General features: G+C 42.4%; 1 protein-coding gene across 1 annotated transcript in view; it reads right to left on the minus strand.

Moving 5' to 3' along the window:
- The window catches only part of CNTN1 (contactin 1), a 664,003-nt gene that overhangs the window by 151,913 nt on the left and 489,418 nt on the right, over positions 1-22,672 (minus strand). The window contains exon 18 of the mRNA XM_078674301.1: positions 6,768-7,002. Within this exon, the coding sequence (XP_078530427.1) occupies positions 6,768-7,002 (235 nt within the window). The remainder of the gene's footprint in view (positions 1-6,767; positions 7,003-22,672) is intronic.

Genomic DNA, 22,672 nt, shown 5'->3' on the forward strand with positions numbered 1-22,672 from the left:
TGGTCCCTCCTGGGCCCCACCAGCAGCAGCCCCCTCCTATCAGGATCCTGGAAGAGAACAACTACTGTGGGGACACAGCCCCATTTTTATACACCACATTCCTTTGTTCTAGCACAGGGTGAGGGGAGAAACCAGTCGCAGCTGGTTGGTGAGCACTCTTGATGGGCCCAATCACCCTTTTCATTCACTGGCAGGACTAGGGTCATCAGTCACACCACAGGGGGGTGGAGCCAGCCTTGTCTGGGGAAAACCCAGCCTCATTCAGGACACAGGTACACTCCTCCCCAACCATCAGCATGCTAATCTCCCACTCACCACCGGGCAGACCCATCCAGACTTCCTGGAGCCTGGCATGCCAGCCAGCTCCAGCCAATCACACGCCAGCACCTTCACAGCACACACATAGCCATGTCTAGAAGTGGTACTTCCCCACTAGACACATACAAGCCGCACATACCATCGCGCAGCATTCACTCTCACGAGTTCACACATACCAAACTCGAGCCTGCACTCCCCACGCATCAGGAACTACCAGGGACACATACATTCCCCATGCATTCCTATGGGAGGGCAGGCCTATCTCACACACGCACTCAGGGAGCGCACGCACTTTACACTGTGCCACAGTGACAAAGTGCGCAAAGACCAGAAATCACTATACTTCAAGGCAAAAAGTTCAGGGGTGAACCTGCCAGAAGGCCCAAGTCCAACAGATAAGTTAGGGAAAAAGCGTATAAAAGAGGACGTTTGGAAGTAAGAAAAAAGCTTGCTTTTCGATTTTATTTTGCACCGCGACATGCTGTCGGATTGACAAATTTAAAATTTTTCTGGTCTTTAACTTTTTGAATGAATGCGGAGTCCTGATGGGAGGTGAACACCAAGAAAGAATAGAGAGGTGGTTTTTGGGAACTGTTCTGTCCTTATGCTGATGTCCGGGTCCTGAAATCTTGGTAATATAATCTTGCTTACTTTCCTGAACTGTTATGCTAATAAATATAAATGTTTGAATTACATTTTTTTTCTCTTTAGGTTATTAATGTTTTAAATGATTATTGAAATAGAGTGAATAAAGTAAGGTCATGCTAGGATATTTTAACTCTAAAATAAAAATTAAATAAATGGAAAATTAAGCTGGTCTTGATGTCCATTAGTTAACTTTTACTAGCAGATCGATTGACAAAAATGGTGGGGTGTTTTTATGCTTCTTGAAATTAAAACCATGGTAATATCGATAAACTGCTAGTGTATATAGTGTATACATTTTAGTATGAAATAAGACACTCTGCTAAAAATCCAGCAGCTCTCCTCTAGTCTTCACCAATCCTTGGAGCAGGGTGAATGTGTGTATAAATGACTCGCAGTGTTATGGGCCCCACTGATGAGTAATGTGAGAATAGCTCCTTAGGAGTATGGTGGTGGTTTTGCAGGTAACTTCTGGAGCCACTAACTTTCAGCCTACATTGAGGGTCTTTCCAATAATCCAAAATATAACAGGTCTAAACCAGCATGGTGAAAATGTCATCAATGAGGCCTACATGTTAATTCTACATATCTACTATCAATCCTGAAAATGTAGATATCACATAGCTTGTAGCAGATCTGTGTCGCCTTAGGTAGTAACACAGTCATTGTTTAGATGAATTGACACTTTCACAAGTTGTGTTAAAGATAATGATATGCTGAATGTCGATCAGAGGCTTTGGTATTTTACAACATCCCCGGATTGTACTTATGAGTATGATATAATTGAATACATATGAAAAATGTAATTCTTGTGATTTTGTTTTGTATGACTAAACTAGATAAAAACGAGTGACATCCATGCTCTTAAAGGAAGTAAATGTAAACTAATATATGTAAAACAGCATAAAATAATACATTAAGGTTTATATGCATAGTTTTCTTTGAAGCCTTGCATGTTTCAAGCAGTAATATAAAACATTATATCTCATTAAAAGAGATTATCATATTGGTATATCAATTAGGAAGATATGTATTTTGATATTTAAGTTGACCAGGCATGATACTGAAATGTCATCAACACACTAGGAGCTGTAGAGGGAACAAAAGAACATCCTGCCCCCCACTCAATGCACTCTAAATCAACCAAAGGACTGTCCCTGAATAGATACCTCAAGAACTATAATTCCAACACGGGAGGGGTATCATAACTTTATCAAAAGACTCCCTCAAAGACCTTCTGGTCACAATGTTGTGGTGTATCCTAGTTAAAATAATCTGATGTACTACCATCACAGACCCACCCATAAACTAAAAAAAAGTGTGGGAAGGAAAGAAAGCACCTCACGGTTGCACTACCAAGGGGGCTGCTGACTGGTACTCGCCAGCAAGCCCGCTTATCATCATAGGTTGCTTTCTTTCCGAAGAAAAGAAATGTGTGTGCTCTTAGTAAAGAAAACCTAACCCCAATATAATCAAACCAGGATAGAACAAACTCAATGTGAATACACCACCTATGCATGCTATCAACATGTATAACCTGTGGACCCCGTGAGAATTCAGACAGATAATCCTCACAATTAAAAGTTGGTAAAGCTTACTAGCTTACGATAGCTTTATTCAATGCTGTAAGCTCTTCCAAATTAAAAATGGCACTTATAGAGCCATAGTCAATCATTATTAGCCAAAATGTATCGTTGCCATAACAAATTTCGAGCAACTTCTTCAGGGCTAGTGGGGTTCCAATTTAGAACTTCATGGGAGGTTCACATCAAACCATTTGGTTGCATATAACCTGCATACCTGCAACCTTAAAAAGCGAGCATCACGCGTCAGCCGATCGCGTACCCGCTTGGTGACCGCCAGAGGGTCCTGTCACCGCTGCTGTGTCTCTTCAGCGCCCAAGATCACCAGCCGGGCTGATTAAGGAGGTTAATTGGCACTGTAGGCATGAAGTGGGCAGCTAGTGAATTTGTGGACAGTAGTACTGGAACAGATGTTGTACTTCTAGAGTACTAAAAGATGGTGAAAGTGCCTCGCTCTGTGGCTCAGGGGACATCAATAGTGCAAGCCAATCCTTGGGAAGCACTTCCAAGGGTGAACCAAGTTCATCATAGCAGGAATTTTGCAGCCTGGACAGCCGCATTGCTTGATAATGTTTCTGGTGTGACTGCAGCCCCCAATGTCTAGGAAAGACATTGGGGGCTGCTCCGGATGTAGTTTGAAGATGATTTCAGTTGTAAAATTCATATGCCAAAAGGCTAGTCCCTCTTGTAAAGCATCCATTTTGTGAAAATCAGCTCTCACTTAATTCAGAAAGCTATTTATGTGCCAAATAGTGTGCTAGGGTATCTCTGCACTTTTATTCAGCTGGATATGTGTACTCCATGTCGTCAAGGTGTCTGATGACAACACCACAGCAGATTATTTGAAAAATGGTGGGAGTCCTCCAAAAAGACTTGAGTGCAAGCAGTGAAATAACAAGGGATTCAGTCCAAACAAAGATTTAAATCCAGTCACCAGACTAGATCTGATGTTCTTAAAGAAAGTGCACAATACGAGTTGTGTTAGATGAGTTGTGGATGGTTTGTATGAAGTCAGTACAAATGAGTAGGGTATTTTATTTGTAAAAGCCGTTGTATATGAAAAGCAGTTCTGCCTGTTTACAAGTCATAGATCTCAGCCGCAGAGGACAAAGCAAACTCCATTTGTAGAAGAAACGGCAACAAGTTTACTAATTTTGTCAAAACGCGTGTCTTTTGTAACTTTTCTAGGCCAACGGCCACCTTTGATTACTGGATGTCGAGACGGAGGATACAAGATCATACCTGAAACCCTGCATTGGTTTCGAAACTGTATTCCAGTCCAGCCAACACAAGGTTGACTGGCCTCCAACCCACAACAGCTGATGTTGGTTACCATAACATATGAACTATTATGTATAAGTGTGTGATGTATTGGTCTATGTGAAAGAAGAGTTACTGATAATTTACAGCTTAACTCTGGCTTCAAAGCGTTACACATTCTGTGCAGAAAAATAGAATTGCACAGTAGTGAGTGACCTCGAGGATTCCTGCAGCTGCAAACACTATTAATCACAAGAACATCTTCATTGAAACATATGTAAGAAAAAGGACATTTCCACTAACAAAATAAATATGTATTGTGCATTTTCTCATACCAGCCTAATGATTTATACTTCTGGCACTCATTAAAGTGGGAAGGTGTAATTGAAAGGGAAATTAAGTAGCAGCCATGTAACAGGTGGATTTTTACTAACAGATAATGGAGTTCTGTCCATTTGTTCAATACTCAACAGATGTAGATGGATTATTTCTTAACCATTGTCTTCTGTGTTAATGTTAAGTTGTAAGGCTCAAAATGCTGTCTCGTTTAGAAGCTGAAAAGGGACATGACCTGCTTGAACAGTTTGTGAAGCCCAGTATAACTGTATTTTGGCTCTTAACTGATCCTGGCTGTGTTGTGAAAAACCTAAATCTCCCATAAGGAGATCTAATGCTGAGGACATGATGTCAATAAATGAATACAGAAGAGTGTGCCTATTCCATTTAGCATATTATTTCCCAAAATATATATCTGTAAAATTATTTCAGCTGCTTCTTATTCAGAATATTTGTTCCATTAATTGTAAATGCCATACATACCTAATGTTATGTATCACTTAGTTCTAGTGGGATTGGCCCTAGGAGAAAATCAGAAACATCCATATTTCCTTCCATTCAGGACAAATGCTCCTGCACAGACTTAAATGTGCTAACCTATATTGGCACAACGTACCCACACTATTTGTAGCAAGAACTAAAGGTATGCCTCTATTAGATCAGGGATTAGCTTTTGGACCAGGGGTGCTGGAAAACAATGGTGCATGCATGTATTAAAATCAAGAGGCCGTAAAACAAAACTTTCAGGAAAGAATAATGTGGAATATAAGTTCCATTTTGGATGATACTATTTAATTCAGAGTTTGAAGTATTTATTTTCACTCTTCAATCGGTGAATTGTGTGGAGTCAACCATTCGTATAGACGGGTTCTTAAGGTCTTTCATAGTTAGAAATCCCAGACATAGAGCCTGCTGAATTGTTTCATCCAGAAAACTAATTTAGTTGCTTATAATGTATGCCTGGACTTTAAGTTGCATGTATTTGCTTCCTAATATACTTTTCATCCAGAAAACCAATTTCTTTGCTTACAATGTATGCCTGGACATTAAGTTGCATGTATTTGCTTCCTCATATACTTTTCTCATCAATATTTTCTTTCTTATTGAATTCCTCTGAATAGATCCGTTTGTTAGCGGTGATTAAGAATTCAGGAGTTGCTCTGGACGTAGTGAAAAATAGAAAGCTAACATCTGGGACTTATCCTCACTCAGAAAATAGGAGAATTCTTTCTGGAAATTTGAATGACTGTTAGGGGTTGGAGACTCACAATGCTCACAGTAAGTGTAAGTATATATTTTCCGAGGGTAACTACTTCAGTGTATGTAATAGATTGGATAGTGACGAAAACAACACATTTGTAAGTAATTAATTGCATTCAAATAAGCATCTGTATTATAAAGAGTTGTATATGCCTGTAAATCCGAAATTATGCATTTTACAGCCTCAGTGTCCCAGTCATGTGACATAGAACCAAAAATAATCACATTATGCATTCAAACTTTCAAAACATAAGAATTGCAGTATCTAATTTGGTCCCATAACATGATAATAAGCCCTTTCCTAAACCATGCCATCGGGCACAGGATACGCTGTAATGTAAAGCAAAAATTATCTTGACGGTACATCTCACATTAAAGTTACTACTGACATAAGGCGATGCTACATAATGACATACTCTCCATAATTTTCCATTTGAAGTAAATAAGTTTATGGGCACTGCCCAACTGGTCTTCCTGCCAGAGGAACAAAACACTTACCCACACCCAGGCCCTTCTCTTCTCTGAGAGCAGTTTCACTGCTCATCAGGGATATTCACCAGGTGAATGAGAATTGGAGGCTAATGCAAATCAGCCTTCAAGAGTTTCAGGCAGGGAAGAAGTATCTTTATGACTCCCTTTTCCTTAATATTTATTCAAAAACTAACTTCTCCATTGAGCTGGCTGTTAAATGAATATTAAAACCATCTTTGAATTATGTTTCAGGCTGGTCTCTTGCTTGATATAGCAAAATTAATATTTAATACTGTTTCCCGTTGTTTCTCAATGGGACATCCAGCCTTCCTACAGTGGAAAAAGCTTTTGGATGCTAATCGCTGAGAGAACGTTTTAACTTTACATTTCTACATGCCCTACTTTTAAATAGCATGCACTCTGCATTGTGGGCTACATGGCTTAAACATAGGTGACTTATTAATATTCAAATGGGATATTTTCTCTTGTCAAAAAGGGTGAATATTGACAGGTTGGGTTGCAGTTTTAAAACTGCAGCTGCCAGGCTGCATTGGGAGGCCTGGAGTCATGCTTACCTGATCACACAAGTGAATAGCACAGTAGGGCTGCAGTCCACAGGTGACATATAACTTTTCATGCCATGGGTGTAATTTGGACACCATATACTATGGACCTATAGGGCAGTTAAATATGCCTACTGGGTGCAACAATGTGCAGTTCATTCTCTACATTGTATACTCCCTTTCAATATCTCTCTAGCTGGAAATTCACATGGACACAAGGTAAGTGCAAAAGAAACACAAAGTTCAACGATCTATTATTGGATCTCTGGCCATTATAACTTTGTTACTCTGTGTGCCATTTCTCTCGAGTCTATTCCATGCATTCACTTACCATCTTTTGCTGAATAAATCACTGCCGTAAGACTAAAGGGCCCATCGCCTTTATTGTTGTACGCCTTAACCTTGACTTGAAACTCCGTAGAAGGCGTCATTGTGTCATCTTTGTGAACGTACCGACCCATCTCATTGTTGGGAACAGTAACTTTTCTCCAGTCCTTGTCCATATAAGGCTTAAAGGCAACTACGTAGCCAAAGTTGTTACCATAGTAATATTCCCTCGGTAAGGGCTGTGGAGGAAAGACAAGGTAGAAACATGATAATAAACATGTGTAACAATCAGAATCAGAGACTCTACAGGTCAATGAACAAAAGATAAACAGGGTTGTTAACTCTTAATGATTGAAAAAAATGCATTTCCTACTTTTGTGAATGAAGTGTTTAAATCAGAAAATATTCTTTTTTAGCAGTAGCAGTAAATGAAAGACAGCGTTGTCTAAAATTATATTTTCTTCCAGGCAAAGGAAGAAATGTTGTCAAACGCAGTGACAGGACCTTTCTCTGCTTTCTTGCAACACTCTAACTCACAATTACTTTTGTTGTAGTTATTAGGTACTCACTTTTTGTCGCATCCACCTGTCACTCCCTTCCCAGTATCTTCCCTGCGGCCTGGTCATTACATGTCAGTGTGGTGATAGAGCAAGGCACAGGGACTGTGAGTTAATACACACAACTACAATAATGTGTCCAATTCCATGAGCGCTCCCTATTCACAAAGCTGCACCTTTTCTATCTTGTATACTGTGTATAAACACACCTTTTCCTGCTCATGTGAATGGCTCTGCTGAACTGCTCTCCCAGTGCCCTAATGAAATAGGAACTTTTGATATTCCACTAACATTCCTTCATGCTTTGTTCAATATATTGCAGGTGCTGGGAGAACTAAGGCCCCTCGATGACACTACATAGGCTAGGTAGTGCATTGTGTTTTGTCCTACACCCCTCTTGTAACTTTGTGGCACTAGAGTTAATGCATGTAGCGCAGTACACTGACAAGGATTTTTCAGTAGTTGTGTTGTCTTTTGCGAACGCTGCTCTTGAGATAATCAGTATTATTGATATATAGGAAACCACTGTTAAACAAACACTGTAATCCTGTGATGAGACGGAACCCAAATGCACAGTTCATAAAGAGAGGAGACACTGTTCCATTGCAGGACATACTTTTTTTAAATATCTTTTTATTAACAGCACATCCAGCAGTACATCAGGGATATAAGTGATGCAAGTGATATTTTGACCAGTTTGTTAACATTTTATCTTATTGTTAGTCATCAGAGAGAATATTACCATAAGGATACAATGCCCTTCTCACTCATGCAGAACTTCCTAACAGCCCTCGAAATACCTGCCACTGTTCCCAGATTTTCTCCCATATTTTAGGACATTCTCTATTCTGGTATATAGTATGCTCTGCTGGCCAACACCAATCCATACCCACTTCCCAGTCTCTCACTCTTGGGAGTGCCCTAGCCCCCCCATCACCTGGCCAGGTTGCGCTTTGCTACCACCCCCGCCAGTGGCAGCCATATTTTGGTGTATCTGGGCCAGTCTTCCTCCCCTGCTATCCCCAGTAGGAACCACTGCGGCGCCATAGGAATCTTCAGCTCGGTCACTTGTAACATGATATCCCTGATTCTACCCCAATACTTCTGTGTTTTCTGGCGGGGATAGTATGTTTCCTCTTTCTCCACACCCCCTATGGCATAGGGATGAGTCTGTCTTGCCAGACAGTGCAGCAGCCCACGGTAGAGTATACTCTGTGCAGGACCTTCAGTTTAATCAAATGGAAACGGGAGCTTATAGCAACTTCTCTAGGGCTCTGAAGGGCCTCCGCCCAATCTGTGTCTTCCAGGGTACCTATTTCACTCTCCCACACTCTTCTCAGAGGTCCCATGGGATATGGGGCATTATTCACTAGTTTTTTGTATATTAACAAGATACACTTCTCTTCCAGGGGGTCTGTCAGGAGTCTATACTCTAGAGGGGAAGCCTCCACCAGTTCCTCACCTTCACTTATATGTCTCTGCAATGCATGCCCCAGTTGCAGGTAGCGCAGCCACTCTCCCGGGCCCATTTCATACTCTTGTTGAAAGACCCGAAAATTCACGACATCCCTCAATTTGTCAAGCCTGAGTAGTTCCCATTTGTTGAAACCCTTTGGCCTGTTAACTTCTGTGATTTTGTCGCCCACCCAGAGGGGGATATTTGCCGTCAGCCTGTCCCTCCAGCCCAGGAATTTTGTTGCTTCCCACCAAATTTTGGCCACTGTTTGCATATGTGCCAGTAGACCCCAAATTCCCTTTTTGCCGTAAATCAGAGAGTTGTATCCCATAATTCCCATACATAACCTGTCCACTCTTTAAGCTGACTCTGTATCCCCAGGTATATGAACCCCACTAGCTCCACTGAACTTCCCATCTGGATGTTAATTTGGGGACTCCCCTGCTAGTGGAAGCAGTAACGATTTATGATATGATATGATGATGTGATAGCCGGAGAAATCTCTGAAGATGTGGAATATATGCAGAATTCTATCTATTGATTGCCATGGACGCTGTACATACAACAGGATGTCATCCACATATAGGCATATACTGTCTTCCCACTTGTCACCAAGAGGAATACCCTATATCAGGGGGTCCTGGCAGACCCATGCCACCAGCGGTTCAAGGGCCAGGGCAAATAAGATAGGTGACAGAGGGTACCCCTGCCTTGTTCCTTTCTGTAAAAGAAATTCTCTGTGGACTGTTGAGTTAACCTTCACCGAGTGGTTGTTGGTATAGTAGCCTTATCCAACCAATAAACCTCGGCCCAAATCCCATGCGCCACTACACAGCCCACAGGTAGCACGACAACACAGCCCACAGGTAGCTCCACTTCACACTATCAAATGCCATCCTTGCGTCAAGGGACAGGAGAGCCGCCGGTATTGATGGGTTTAGATCTGTTACATGTAGGTTTCCAAATAATATAGGGAGATTAAGTCTGGTACTCATGTGTCGCATAAAGCCCGATTAGTCTGTGTTTATCAGGGATGCCAGTACCGTAGTCAGCCATGTTGCGAGCAACTTTACTTCAAAATTGAGGAGGGATATCAGTCACTACAACCCGCAGTGTTCTCGGGGCTTACACACCTTAGGCATCACTACTATCATTGAAGTCCGCTGGTCACAGGGCAGTATCCCTGTCTGTTCTGCCTTTTGCAACATCAATAGGAGGTGCGGCACCATCGTGTCAAGCATTCATTTGTACAGCTACTGGGAGACATTTGGCCCAGAGGCCTACCCTGAGTAGGCTTACACTGTCAGTTCTCCTTCTAAGCGATCCCTTTCACCAGCCGATAGTTCCAGCAACCTGATATACTTAAGGAAGTCTGAGCTGTCTGCCTCAGTGTATTCCATTGTGGAGGTGTTATGCCTTCATAATATGATGCAAATGCCTCAGCAACCTCTCGTCCAGTCACATATCTTTCCCAGTCTCCTAAAATGTCCGGAACCCACCTCCCCGATATCTCCCACATATCGAGCCAGTCCAGAATCTTGCTTACCTTGTCTCCTATCTAATAGACCCTAAATCTCTAGGCTCTAGCAAGAACCCTGGCTTCCCCCTCAGCAGTTCTCTCAGTTCTCTTTTTCTAAGGGAAAGGGGTTGTGCCAGCTCACTAGATGCTCCCTTCTGTCCTACCACCAGGACTTAAAAGTCAAGGATCTCTTTTTCCAGCTGCATACTTTTCAGCTTCTGTTCTTTTTTGGAAGCCACTACTTGCGCCTATGTGTGACCTTTGATGACTGTTTTGAATGCTTCCCATAGTGTCGCCCCTGAGTCAACTGATCTCAGGTTCTCAGCAAAGAAGTGGTCAGCACAATCCCCTAACACTATCCTTAAAGTGTGGGTCCCATAGGTGCCATGGTTAAGTCCTCTGGGGCACAACATTCTCCATCCTGGGACCCTCAAATGTGGCCACCACTGAAGAATATTCGGATATCCCTACGGCCACATGTCTGGCCTTCTTGAACCTGCCCATGCAGGGCATTGGTTGCATAATGAAATAGTTGAGTCATGCAAAGCTACCATGTGCTGCGAATGGGTGAGTGTACTGTCGGAGTTCTGGGTGATGATATCGCCAGATGTCACCCAACCCCATGGTTAGAAGGAAGTGTCCCAATGCCCCAGCCTTCCTCACTGAGGATTCACCTCCCAGAACATCCAGGCCCACTGATAGTACTTCATTCATATCACCCCCAAGACCAGTATCCCTTGCGGGAGGTCTAACAGGAGTGATCACAATGCATCAAATGTGGTGGGATGAAGTTTAGTTGAGGCATACACAGAGCATACATTGATAGCTTGGCCCTCCAATTGGTCACTTAACACCACATATCTGTCCAGGGGGGTCAATGTATGGTTTCCCTGAAACAAAAGGAGCTGCTTACCTGAACATCACCCCTACCCCCTGGAGCACGTGGTGTATTCCGCGTGTGCCAGCAGAGCGCAGCCATACCTGTCCAATGCCTTAAATTGGTTTCCTTTTAGATGTGCTTCCTGGAGTAGGTTAATGTCTGGAGCATGCTGCTTAATGAATTGCAGGGTGAATTCTGGATTTCAACCTGCCATTCAAACCATTTACGTTGCAGGACCATATTGTCATGGATTGACTTAGAGTATTAGGCCTTGGCATTGTTGTTCCAAAATTCCCTCCTGATGGATACCTGTAGCTCTGTGAGGGTGTGAAACACCCACCACTCCTTCTCATTCCAACCTGGTCTCAGTTTTCATAAGATAGCAGATCTCTACATTGTCTGCTTACAACAAAACAACCCCACCACCCAGCGAACCTGGATACTAAATCCCCAACTGCCCCGTTTGCAGAGCGCCTGCCACCCGTCATCTAACATTTCAGAACTACAACTTGGGGGTGGGGGGACTCTGTATGACCCACCTGGGGGGGGACCCATCCCAGCTTGCAGTCCTGATTAAAGTCTCAGTTCAGTGTCTTAGTTATGCTGCCTCTAGCCGTGTTCCCTTTAGGGGGTACCTCCTGACTCACTGGGTCTTCACGCTATTTTGGATTCACCCACTTATTTTTCTTGCATCACCCCTTTAGTGGGTGGTTTTTTGGCTGTTGAGTGCTGGCCACCCCGGGGACCCGCCTCCTTTCAACCTTTGCTTAATCCTCTTTTGTGACTTGGATCTTTGTCTTTGTCCCGGACGACCTTGCACCAGCCCACCAGCAACTCCCAGGCCTTCTCTGGGGATGAGAAGTGCCACGTATTCCTGTCCGCCACAACTCGGAGCCATGCCGGAAAGAGCTTCATGTATATCAGGTATCTGGATCTTAGTTCCTTTTTTACAAGCTCAAAGCATGGCTTTTGTCGCTGCATCCGAAGAGTGAACTCTGGCAAAATTCTGATCAGGATGTTCTCGTAGTGAATGTCCCCTTTTTCCCTGGTTGCTTGGAGGATTGCATCTCTATCGTGATGCTTAAAGATTCTAGCAATAATCGTACGAGGTTTGGGGGTTGGCACCGGAGGTCTGTGTGTCCTCTCAATGGAGAAAAACTTTAATATTCTTAAGGGCTGCAGATTCTTGACTAGGAACTCTTTCAAAATTAGCATGCACTGGGGCCCTTGGCCTCCTCCGGGCCTCCAACCATCCTTATGTTGTTCCTTCTTGCCCTCCCTTCTTTGTCCTCCAGTCTTGCAGCCATGTGTGTGACCTGCTGTGTTAGAGTGTGCACCTGGGCCTCTAGGCATTTTGACGTAGATTGGAGCTGGGCAATCTGGGTTTCGGCAGTGGAGACTTTCTCACTTAATTTGGAGAGGTCCGTTCTGATCAGTGTGACCTCGGTCGAAACAGAGTTTATTTTGGGCTATAGGGAGCCATTGACTTCTCTAATCGCTGCCATTATAGACGCCAATGAGGGCTACCTGGCCCACCTCCTCCGCAGACTTAGCGGGCTTCGGCATAGCATAATTGGCCATCTTATTAACTTGGGTGGGGCCCGCACCCTTGGGTTCCACCATCCTCTCTCCAATCGCCTCCAGACTCTTACCTGCCTGTTTCCTCTGGATAAGGCCTAAGGACTGCCAAGCCCTCACACGGGCCGTCTGCTGCAAGACACACCACTGGTACAACCGGGTCTACACTTCCACCACTTCACTGCCAGATTTTCATTCTTATGGGTATTATGTACGCCCTCCTGCCTCCAAACTCCCAACCAGGCTCAGATTGGTTCTTGTAACTTAGTCGCGTGGGTTAAACACTGTCCTAGGGCCACTTAGCGTGACCCCAGGTTCAGGGTCCAGTGCTCTCCCATGACCCAGGCAACTGACTCCAGCCGGTGGAGGGGCGGCCTCCCCGGTCACCCCTTCTCTGATGGGGTATCCTTCCATAGAGGCCCATTGGCAGGAGGCCTCTCCCAAAATATGCGGGCAGATCTCCCTCCTGTCAGCAGCAATGCGGCTCCTTTGCCACCCATCTCGGTGACCAGGGTCTTGCATGGCCTGCCTCACTCCATTGGCAGCTTCACCAGCTATGCAACCTTCTGAGGCCGTGGGCCACCACCTCACCCGGGAGTCGAATCCTGGGCCCCACGCACCGCTGGCAAGGTCCCTCCTTAGGGTACAGCCACTGGCCTTGGGATCCGCTGCAGCTCAGAGCTCTGCCTGCTCCTCAGGAGCGGCACCAGCGGCTCAGCTCCAGGGAGGAAGGGTCGACAAGGCACATCAGGCCAGCTGGCCTTCAGTGGACTCCGGTTCCATGCCTCGCTGTGAGTCCAGGGAGGGGGGAGAAGGCAGGGAACCCCCCTTCATTCCTCTCCAACTCTTCAGATAGGATTAATATCCGCCCGGGACCAGGATACTGCCGGAGGTTTCGGGCTCATATCTGAGCTCCGCTACACCGCAGCCATCTTCACCCACGGACAAGCCACGCCCGATTGCAGGACATACTTGATTTATATTGTGAAAGCATGTGCATGGTTTCATGATGGGGCTTATGGCTAATGTTTATATCCTCCACACTTTAGTAAGTTTGGAGTCAAGGCAGGATGGGCAGGGATACTGTGCACTTCACAGGTCTCCCTTTAAAATCTCCTCCACTTTGAAGGCACAACTGGGTATAATTAACCGACCTATGACACCACCAACTCAACACACTTCTGGACCTACGGACATTCTGCCAGAAAGAAGGACTGCTGTGCTAGTGAAAGGAATGTCACTCTGCTGGACTCCTGCTCTAGTGTGCTGACCTGATGCCTGCTACCCTCTTGCATGGGAGTGAGAAGGACTGGACGTGCTTCTCTCCACCATTTGATCCCAGAGTTGATCAAAGGGCTTGCCTGCTTGCCTCCTGTTGGAAGTCTCTGGCACTTCAAGACTTCATTTCCACTCATCAACAGCACCTGGACTCCGCCATCTGAGAGTCTTGCTGGGCCAAGTGGTGTCAATTCAATCCTGAGCATTTGGAGGTGAGTGCAAAGTGCTGCAAGTGGACACATCCATGGACAGATGTTGCTGCGCTGGTTGGAACCGATGCATCTCCCTCGACGCCAACGCATCACCGTTCTGGACATCTCATTGCCGGCTGCCCTGCTCGACGCTGAAGCATTGCCTACATCACAGGGGTTCGACCATGACACATCCCTGAATTGCACGGCTCTGAACCAAAGCATCGCCTATATCTCTATGATCGAGGTGTCGCCTTCTTTGCTCCTTGAATCTTGTCCTTGACGCAACCCAGAACCAAGGTACTGTTTTTAGAGGGACAAGGTTAGTCCCTGTGTCTGACACATAAGCCATCATGCTCGACCTAAACTTTTGGATTTGACTCAGTCTAGCGCGACTGGATAGCCCCAGTTACTGCTTTATGCTTTTGAGCACTACAGTTACAATATAGTCTTTAAAAATTCATAGCTCATTATCATTGGATACTTGTCATTTTGGTCATATTTTGTTAATTAAATTAAGCTCTATTTTTCTAACCCGGTGTGTTATCTTTCTGTGTGGTGTTTTCACAGTTTTACTGTTTGATGTGTTACACAAATATTTTACACACTGCCTCTTAAGTTAAGCCCTATTGCTCTGTGCCAATCTACCAGTGGTTGAGCCAAGGTTAATTTGGGGTGTGTTTGTGACTCACCTTGACCCTGTGGTTCCTGCCTAGACAGGGTACATACGTCTACCAACCAGTAACCCAATTTCTAACACCAGAGCAAACGGCCACTATATAATATCACTGAAATAGAAGTAAACTGGTTACATCACATGGGATGCAAGTCAGTTTGCAAGGGTTACAATCAGAATATTGTGATAACAATTGATAATACCACATAGTCCCTAAACGATACCTGGAGACAACTGCCTTTTTACTTTGATGACCACATACATTTACATGGACACTTGGGCAGATGAGGCATTAGTGATGAACAGTACACCCTCTTCAAATAAATTTTCCAATCCCTCAGAATTATATCAGTGGCATAAATGTGATATAAATGAGACATTGGCAAACCTAAAGCATGCTTCTTTCTGTTAATAGTTGCAAAATAGAACAAATGCACATAACCACCCTGGAATGTGACTAATAAACAAATTCCAGTTCCTGTTTGAGCTTTATCCAATTTGGGAATGCTATCAGCCAGCCCTTTCAAAAGTAGATGTAATTGTAATGGTAAATTGTATTTATGGTCGTATCACCCAATATCCCTTACTAATACTGATGCCAAAATGTTTGCTAAGGAGCTGGCTAATCGCCTGGCGTCATATAAACCCGATTTGGAATCTGAACATCAACACAGATTTATTACGGGCAGGGATACCACTGTACACGTCAATACAGCCATAACAAGTTTTGATATTGCTAATAAAACTTCTAGCAACATGGGGGTGATTCTTTTAAATGCTGAAAAAGAATTTGATTGGGAAGTGTGGGATGCATTGTGGCAGATATTGAGCAACATTGGTCTACCAGATCGACTTATGAATTGGATTAGGGCATTATATATTAATGCCCAGGCTAAATTAGTATACGCTAAATTGTACTCTTCTATATTTCCAATACAACACGGTACAAGGCAGGGCTGTCCATTGTCCCCTCTGCTTTTTGCTTTTGATATCCAGCCATTTATTCGAACTTTAAAGAAGAATAGCAATATCATTTCATTTAGTAATGGTATTTATCAACTCAAGGCTATCGCATATGTGGACGATATTGCTGTTTTTACATCTGACCCCGCAGTTACAGTTGGTATTATTCACGAAGAGGCTCAAGTTTTTGGGCTCTTCACAGGCTATAAACTTATTATAAGCAAAACCCAAGTATTACACAACCTAGAATTTACTACACCTGTAATGTGTGCTTGCACTGCCGTCATACATCTAGGCATTAGGATTACTCTAAATGTGGACCAGATTTGGAAACTTAACTAAGAACCATTACTCCAGGTAGTAACTAAGCAATTTAAGAACTGGAATAAGCTGCCAATAACTATCATCAGTCGGATTAATATAATTAAGGTGATTATCTGAGCTAAATTTCATTATTTGTTTCGGGCTATCCCTAAAAGGGTTCCTAATGACTTCTTCCATAAATTAGAGGGCGCAGTCAGCCATTTTATTTGGGGATATAAACAAGCACACTGCTCAATAAAATCCCTTAAGTTCTCTTATAAGTTTGGAGGTCTGCAACTTACTGATTTTAAACTTTATTTCTGGGTGGCATTTACAGTGTGCATACAAAGTCTATTAACTGATAAACTGCAATACTATGGGTTCATCTTAGCATTAGCTACCACACTAGCTTTGAGAAATTAGAAAAATTTAGAAATGAGAAACCAGTTTAAAAATGAAAAGCAACACAAAGATTTGTATTTCAAAGAGACTTATTATTTATATCTTTGAATCAAACTCATTATGTACCCTTATAAAATGAGTTTGATTCAAAGATATAAATAATAAGTCTCTTTGAAATACAAATCTTTGTGTTGCTTTTCATTTTTAAACTGGTTTCTCATTTCTAAATTTTTCTAATTTCTCAAAGCTAGTGTGGTAGCTTTTGAGGTCCAATCACCAATCCTTGGGTGTGACAACAACTACGACAGCCACTGATAATTTCAGTTTAAGAGTTCTAGTGATATAGACCTTTTTATGCTGTAACATTGAATTTAAAAATAAAACCCTTGCTGGTACCCTTCTTTCATACATGTAATTGGGTTAGACATGGCATTGAAAGACTGGGACAGCTATTTGATCACTCTGGTTTTTCTACTTACATATCTCTTCAACAATCTTATGATCTCCCATACAGGCATTTTTCAAATATCTACAACTTAGAGATTATTTTCTCAAACGTCCACCAATGCAATTGCCACATTCTCACTTAGTTCTCACATGTTTTTTAAATCTTGCCTGTAAAGCCTGAACTAGCTCAATGTACATACACCTATGTTGCGTTAGGAATGCTAACCTTAGTGAATTAGCAAATAAATGGCGTCAGATACTTAATATGGTTACAAACGCATCTGAAATTACATTGGCCTTAGATGAATTAAATAACTCTGTACACTCTATCAATATGAAGCTGCAGCAACACTGCACTATTTGCATGTTATATTATACTCCTGATAAATAGTGAAGTGGCAACAACCATCACAGGTAGCCGGTGGTGGAGGCACGGATATAACATTCTGTCCTAAATGTGGTCGCGTCAGCTGATATTCTTCACATGTTTTATCTATGCCCTGCGCTAACGGATTTCTGAAAAGCGGTTATACAGTATGCTGGTCAACGTTGGAGTTTCGATTCATCTTTTTCTGTTAAAGAGATTATGCTGGGGTCTAAGCCTTGTGATGATCCTTATATAGGGTGCTTTATGTCCATTCTATTAGTAACTGCCCGTCTCTGTATTGCGATAGAGTGGATTAGCCCTAACTCTCCTTCACTATTCCATTGGTTGGTTCTCATGAAGGATATATATGGAAGAGAACGGGCATTTGTAAAAATGGATCTACTGGCTCAATGCTCTTATTTAGTCTTATATGGAAATATTTTGAGAACGAATATGGTATGTCACTAGAATGATGAAGTATGTTTTTCTTTAGGATGTTGTATTAGTATTTATATTGTTTATCTCAAATCTGATGGTGACTTGTTGCTTTTAAAGTATTCTATTGTTTCTTGCCCAAGTTCTGCTCATTTTGCTTATTCATTGCGGCTAATGCTTTGATTATCTTGGATAATCTTTTCTATCTCTTTTCCTTTTTTTATATTGTCTGTACACTTTGTTAAAATAAAAAAATATTGGAAAGTGACTAAACTGTGTGAATATCTGTATTACTCGGTTAGTTGTTGTGTAAAATGCTGCACCAGTTGGTTACTAGCTACGTGAAAGTCTATATTAGTTATTGATTAGTTAACTGATTACTTGTATGGGAGAATGAATGTGTGTGTGGTTCAGTGGGGGATCTGTGACTTCCCAAAGATATGTGAATAGTTAATTCAGTACGTATATGAGGTTAAGACTATGTGTTATAATAGTTGTTTGGGTGAGTGAATTTCTTTATGGGTGTGGTGATGAGCAAAAACAGTTTTTCAATGGTACATGTCCAACAAAGTAGAAAAAATTAAAGACAGTGTTTGTGACAGTTGTTGTATAAAAATAAGTGTACATAAAACTCATTGATTGCATGAGTGACGGTATAGATAACTGTATATTTGTAATAGTGATTTCATAACACACTAAGTATGAGTTACTATCTATATGAATAAATTAAGTGCTTTTTGTATAAGTGTGTAGCTGAGTAAATGTAAATAGGATACAATGTTTGCAAAAGTGAGCAGGATGACTGCATAACTGAATACGATGTGTGCTGGTGTGTAATGTCAATATAGGTGTATAAGTATATTTGATAGTGTTCTATTGATCATTGACAACGTGTATGAGTGAATCTATAAGTAATTGATTAAATGTGTGTGCAGATCTAGGAATCACTGAGTGGGTTTTTAGATACTTGTATTGCTGTGTCAATGGATTCCAATATGGTACTCTGTATTTTACAGTGAGTGATGAAAGGTTATACTAGTGTATGATGAGGTGTATCTGAATGTCACGTGGCTGATGTCACCAGTGATGTCATCAGTGATGTCATCAGTGATGTCACTGACCATGTCATGAATGATGTAATATGTGACATCATCACCAGTGGATTGCGGGCGCGAGAGTTACAGTTAGTACAACTAACTATAACAGAGGAATTTCAATGGTTTTGTATGAGTGAAATGTCCAGCTAACTATAACACCCCTGAAACGTATGGTTTTTTCAATTAATTGCTAAGGTATTTTAAATGATAATTCCTAACTATAATCTGCTTGAAACCTATGGTTTTTTTCAGTGAATTTCTAAGGTTTTTTAAATGATAATTCCTAACTATAACCTACCTGAAACCTATGTTTTTTTTCAGTGAATTTCAAAGGTTTTTTAAATGCTAATTTCTAATTATAATGTTCATTAAGCATATCTGTTTTTCTTTCTTTTTTAATTATCATCCCAATCTCAACCTAGTAAAAACTGCAAATATCGCCACTCTTCAATTGATTTCTTTCGCCAACAAAATCGCCACAAACCACTAAAAAAACAAGCGATAGATCCACTTACCAGTAACAAATTAACATCAACATTTAACTGCTGTAAGAAGGTTGACAATCTACTGCGTGAATTACACCAAACTCACACCCATATTTAAAGACGAATATGTGATAGAGGTACTAATCATGCATCTCCGACACCCAACAATATCCCAACACCCAGCGCTACCACCACCAAAGCCACCCCCTGACCCCTCTCCCCTACTACCTCAGAGGCAGTGCAAAACAGGACAACAAACCTTACCAAGATACCATATCCTCTCAACCCCACAATAGCTGAATGTTCAGAGATATGGCAACCAACTATGTATAAGGGAGTAAATTTGCACATCAACAATAATTTAAAGAATCCCAAGTGTACCGGTGATATGCCATACACAACTCACTATAGAAACAAAAAACTTTTCCATGTGGATATATAGTATTGATACATGTAGTGTACTGCACAGTGGATGCAACCATATTATATCAGACACTGGGGAATATCTCTGTCATGTAGCTGTGTTGTCCCCCCCTTGAAGCAGAAGCGGAGTGGGCTGATCCTACGTACGAAACTTCAGCGCAAGAGTACAAATACATAGGATACGCCTTGGGCGTGGTTTACTTGTGCGAAGACAAAAGACTCTGGCACAGCAAAGGTTCTCACCCTGCCTTGTGGTTGCTGCCATGACCACGTGCCTCCTTGATATAGCCCCACTGCGAACTCAGCGCCACAGCACCGCAGACTTATGTCTGTATTGACTACTGCCTTCAATATACACTGCGGACAGCAGGGTTCACAACTTGAATTCAGCTTTGGATCTACACTACGGACAGCATTGAATTTAGCCTTGCTTTTTTTAAGGCAGAGACAATTGTACTACATGTCTTCAGATTTTGTAAAAGGATGTCACAAAAAACATTTGTCTATAACTGTGCCGACTACTGTCTTCGATCTACACTGCGACCAGCAGGGTTCACAACTTGAATATAGCTTTAGATCTACACTACGGACAGCATTGAATAAAGCCTTGCTTTATTTAAGGTACAGACAATTGTACTCTATGTCTTCCGATTTTGTAAAAGGATGTGACAAAAAGCATTTGTCTATAACTGTGGTGACTACTGCCTTCGATCTACACTGCGGACAGCAGGGTTCACAACTTGAATTCAGCTATGGATCTACACTACGGACAGCATTGAATCGAGCCTTTCTTTATTCAAGGTAGAGACGATTGTACTCTATGTCTTCGGTTTTGCAAACGGATGTGACAAAAAGTTTTCGTCTATAACTGTGCTGACTACTGCCTTCATTCTACACTGCAGAGAGCAGGGTTCACAACTTAAATTCAGCTTTGGATCTACACTAAGGACAGCATGAAATTCAGCCTTGATTTCTTTAAGGCAGAGACAATTGTACTCTATGTCCTCAGATTTTGTTAAAGGATGTGAAAAAAAACATTCCTAAATGTCTGTACTGATTACTGCCTTCGATCTACATTGTGAGGGCTCACGATTCAGGTGGAATGGCGATTGCACAGGACCCATTCCAGTAGGCAAGAGACATTGTACCAGTGCGGCCCGCCCGAACCACGAATCATTGCAGGGTGCGCACATGCTGAGTTCTTCAGGTACCACTAACTCACTGCAACACAAGTCATCTCCCTGTGGCCTTATTAAGACAGAATTCACTAGGCAATAAACATTGCTCCCAGGGCGGCTGGCCCACACCACGCATCATCGCTGGCTGCGTAGACGCTGAGAGCTACACCTACCATTAACTCTATACTGCTCGAGTCAATGCCACATGGCTGTGGGCCCTTCCTGACGACTGCCTCCGGTCTATACTGCGAACAGAAGGGCTCACAATTCAAGATTAGTACCAATGCAAATTGTGTAAGAGACTATAATCATTTAAGAAAACCAAATGCTCCCAATCTGCAACATCGCCACCAGACATATGTACCCATTTTGAGAAAGTTAGAATGCACTGAGGGAAGTGCAATCATTTAATTTGTTATGGGGAGCAATCAGTAGACCTAGTTTGTAGAACAATTGATAACCATCGATGGTAGTTTTGTTTTTTCCCCTCAAAGTACATGCAATCCAGTATGCAACATTCAGTGCTTTGAGTGCAGCCCGTTCAGACCACGCATCATCGCAGGGTGAGCACACGCTAAAGACCAGATGTACCACTAACTTAGTACACCATAAATAATTGCCATGTGGCTTTATTAAGGCAAAATTCAGTAGTCAAAAAACATTACCCCCAGTGCGGCCTGTCCGGACCACGCATCATTGCAGATTACGTACACGCTCACTCCCAAAGGTACTACTAACTCAGTGCACCATAATTCATCGCCACGTGGCCGTATTCAGGCAGAATTCAACTGACTCTTCATTCATTATTTGCAGAGTGCAGTACCAAACTAAGTAAAACGTCTATCAAACCCTATACAATATCCCTTTACTATGCTTCCTTCAAAAAGTTCTTTTATATCAGTTCTAGGCTTAGTTGAAAAACAAAATTCACGCTGCAAGTGCAAAGGCATACTCAATGGCAGTCTACACTGTGGACAGCACAGGTCACAACTTGAACTATAATGTCCCTGAAACATACACATTTCAACAATGTATTCCATGCATGTTTCATCTTTTATTTCAATCGTGATTACAGATAATGCAGTGCAGCCTAAGATCAACACTTGGGATAGCAGGGTTTACAACTTGAATTCAGCTTTGGATCTACACTACAGACAGTAGGGAATTCAGCCATGATTTATTGAAAGCAGAGACAAAAAATACTCCTGTGACACTGCTAGTATGCGCAAGCACCTTTAATCCTGTGAACTATGCTCACAAAGAATGTAGAACACTGCGCCAAAATGTACCTCCACCACTGGCAAAACCTACTACCTCTGGGGCATCACCTTTAACATCGCCACCAGACATACATCCCTATTTTGAGAAAGTTAGAATGCACTCCCTGAAATGCAATTGTTTACCTTGTTATGGTGAGCAATCAGTAGACCTAGTATGCAAAGCAATTGATAACCAGTGATGGTATTTTTTTTTCCTCCAAGTTCATGCAGCCCAGTATGCAACAGTCAATGCTTTGAGTACAGACCGCTCGAACCACGCATCATCGCAGGGTGAGCACCCGCTGAGCACTAGACGTACCACTAACTCAGTGCACCATAAATAATCGCCACGTGGCCTTATTAAGGCAAAATTCAGTAGCCAAAAGACATTCTTACCAGTGTGCTCTGCCTGAAC

The sequence above is a fragment of the Lissotriton helveticus genome, chromosome 1_1 (assembly GCF_964261635.1).
Source record: "Lissotriton helveticus chromosome 1_1, aLisHel1.1, whole genome shotgun sequence".
NCBI classification, from domain to species: domain Eukaryota; kingdom Metazoa; phylum Chordata; class Amphibia; order Caudata; family Salamandridae; genus Lissotriton; species Lissotriton helveticus.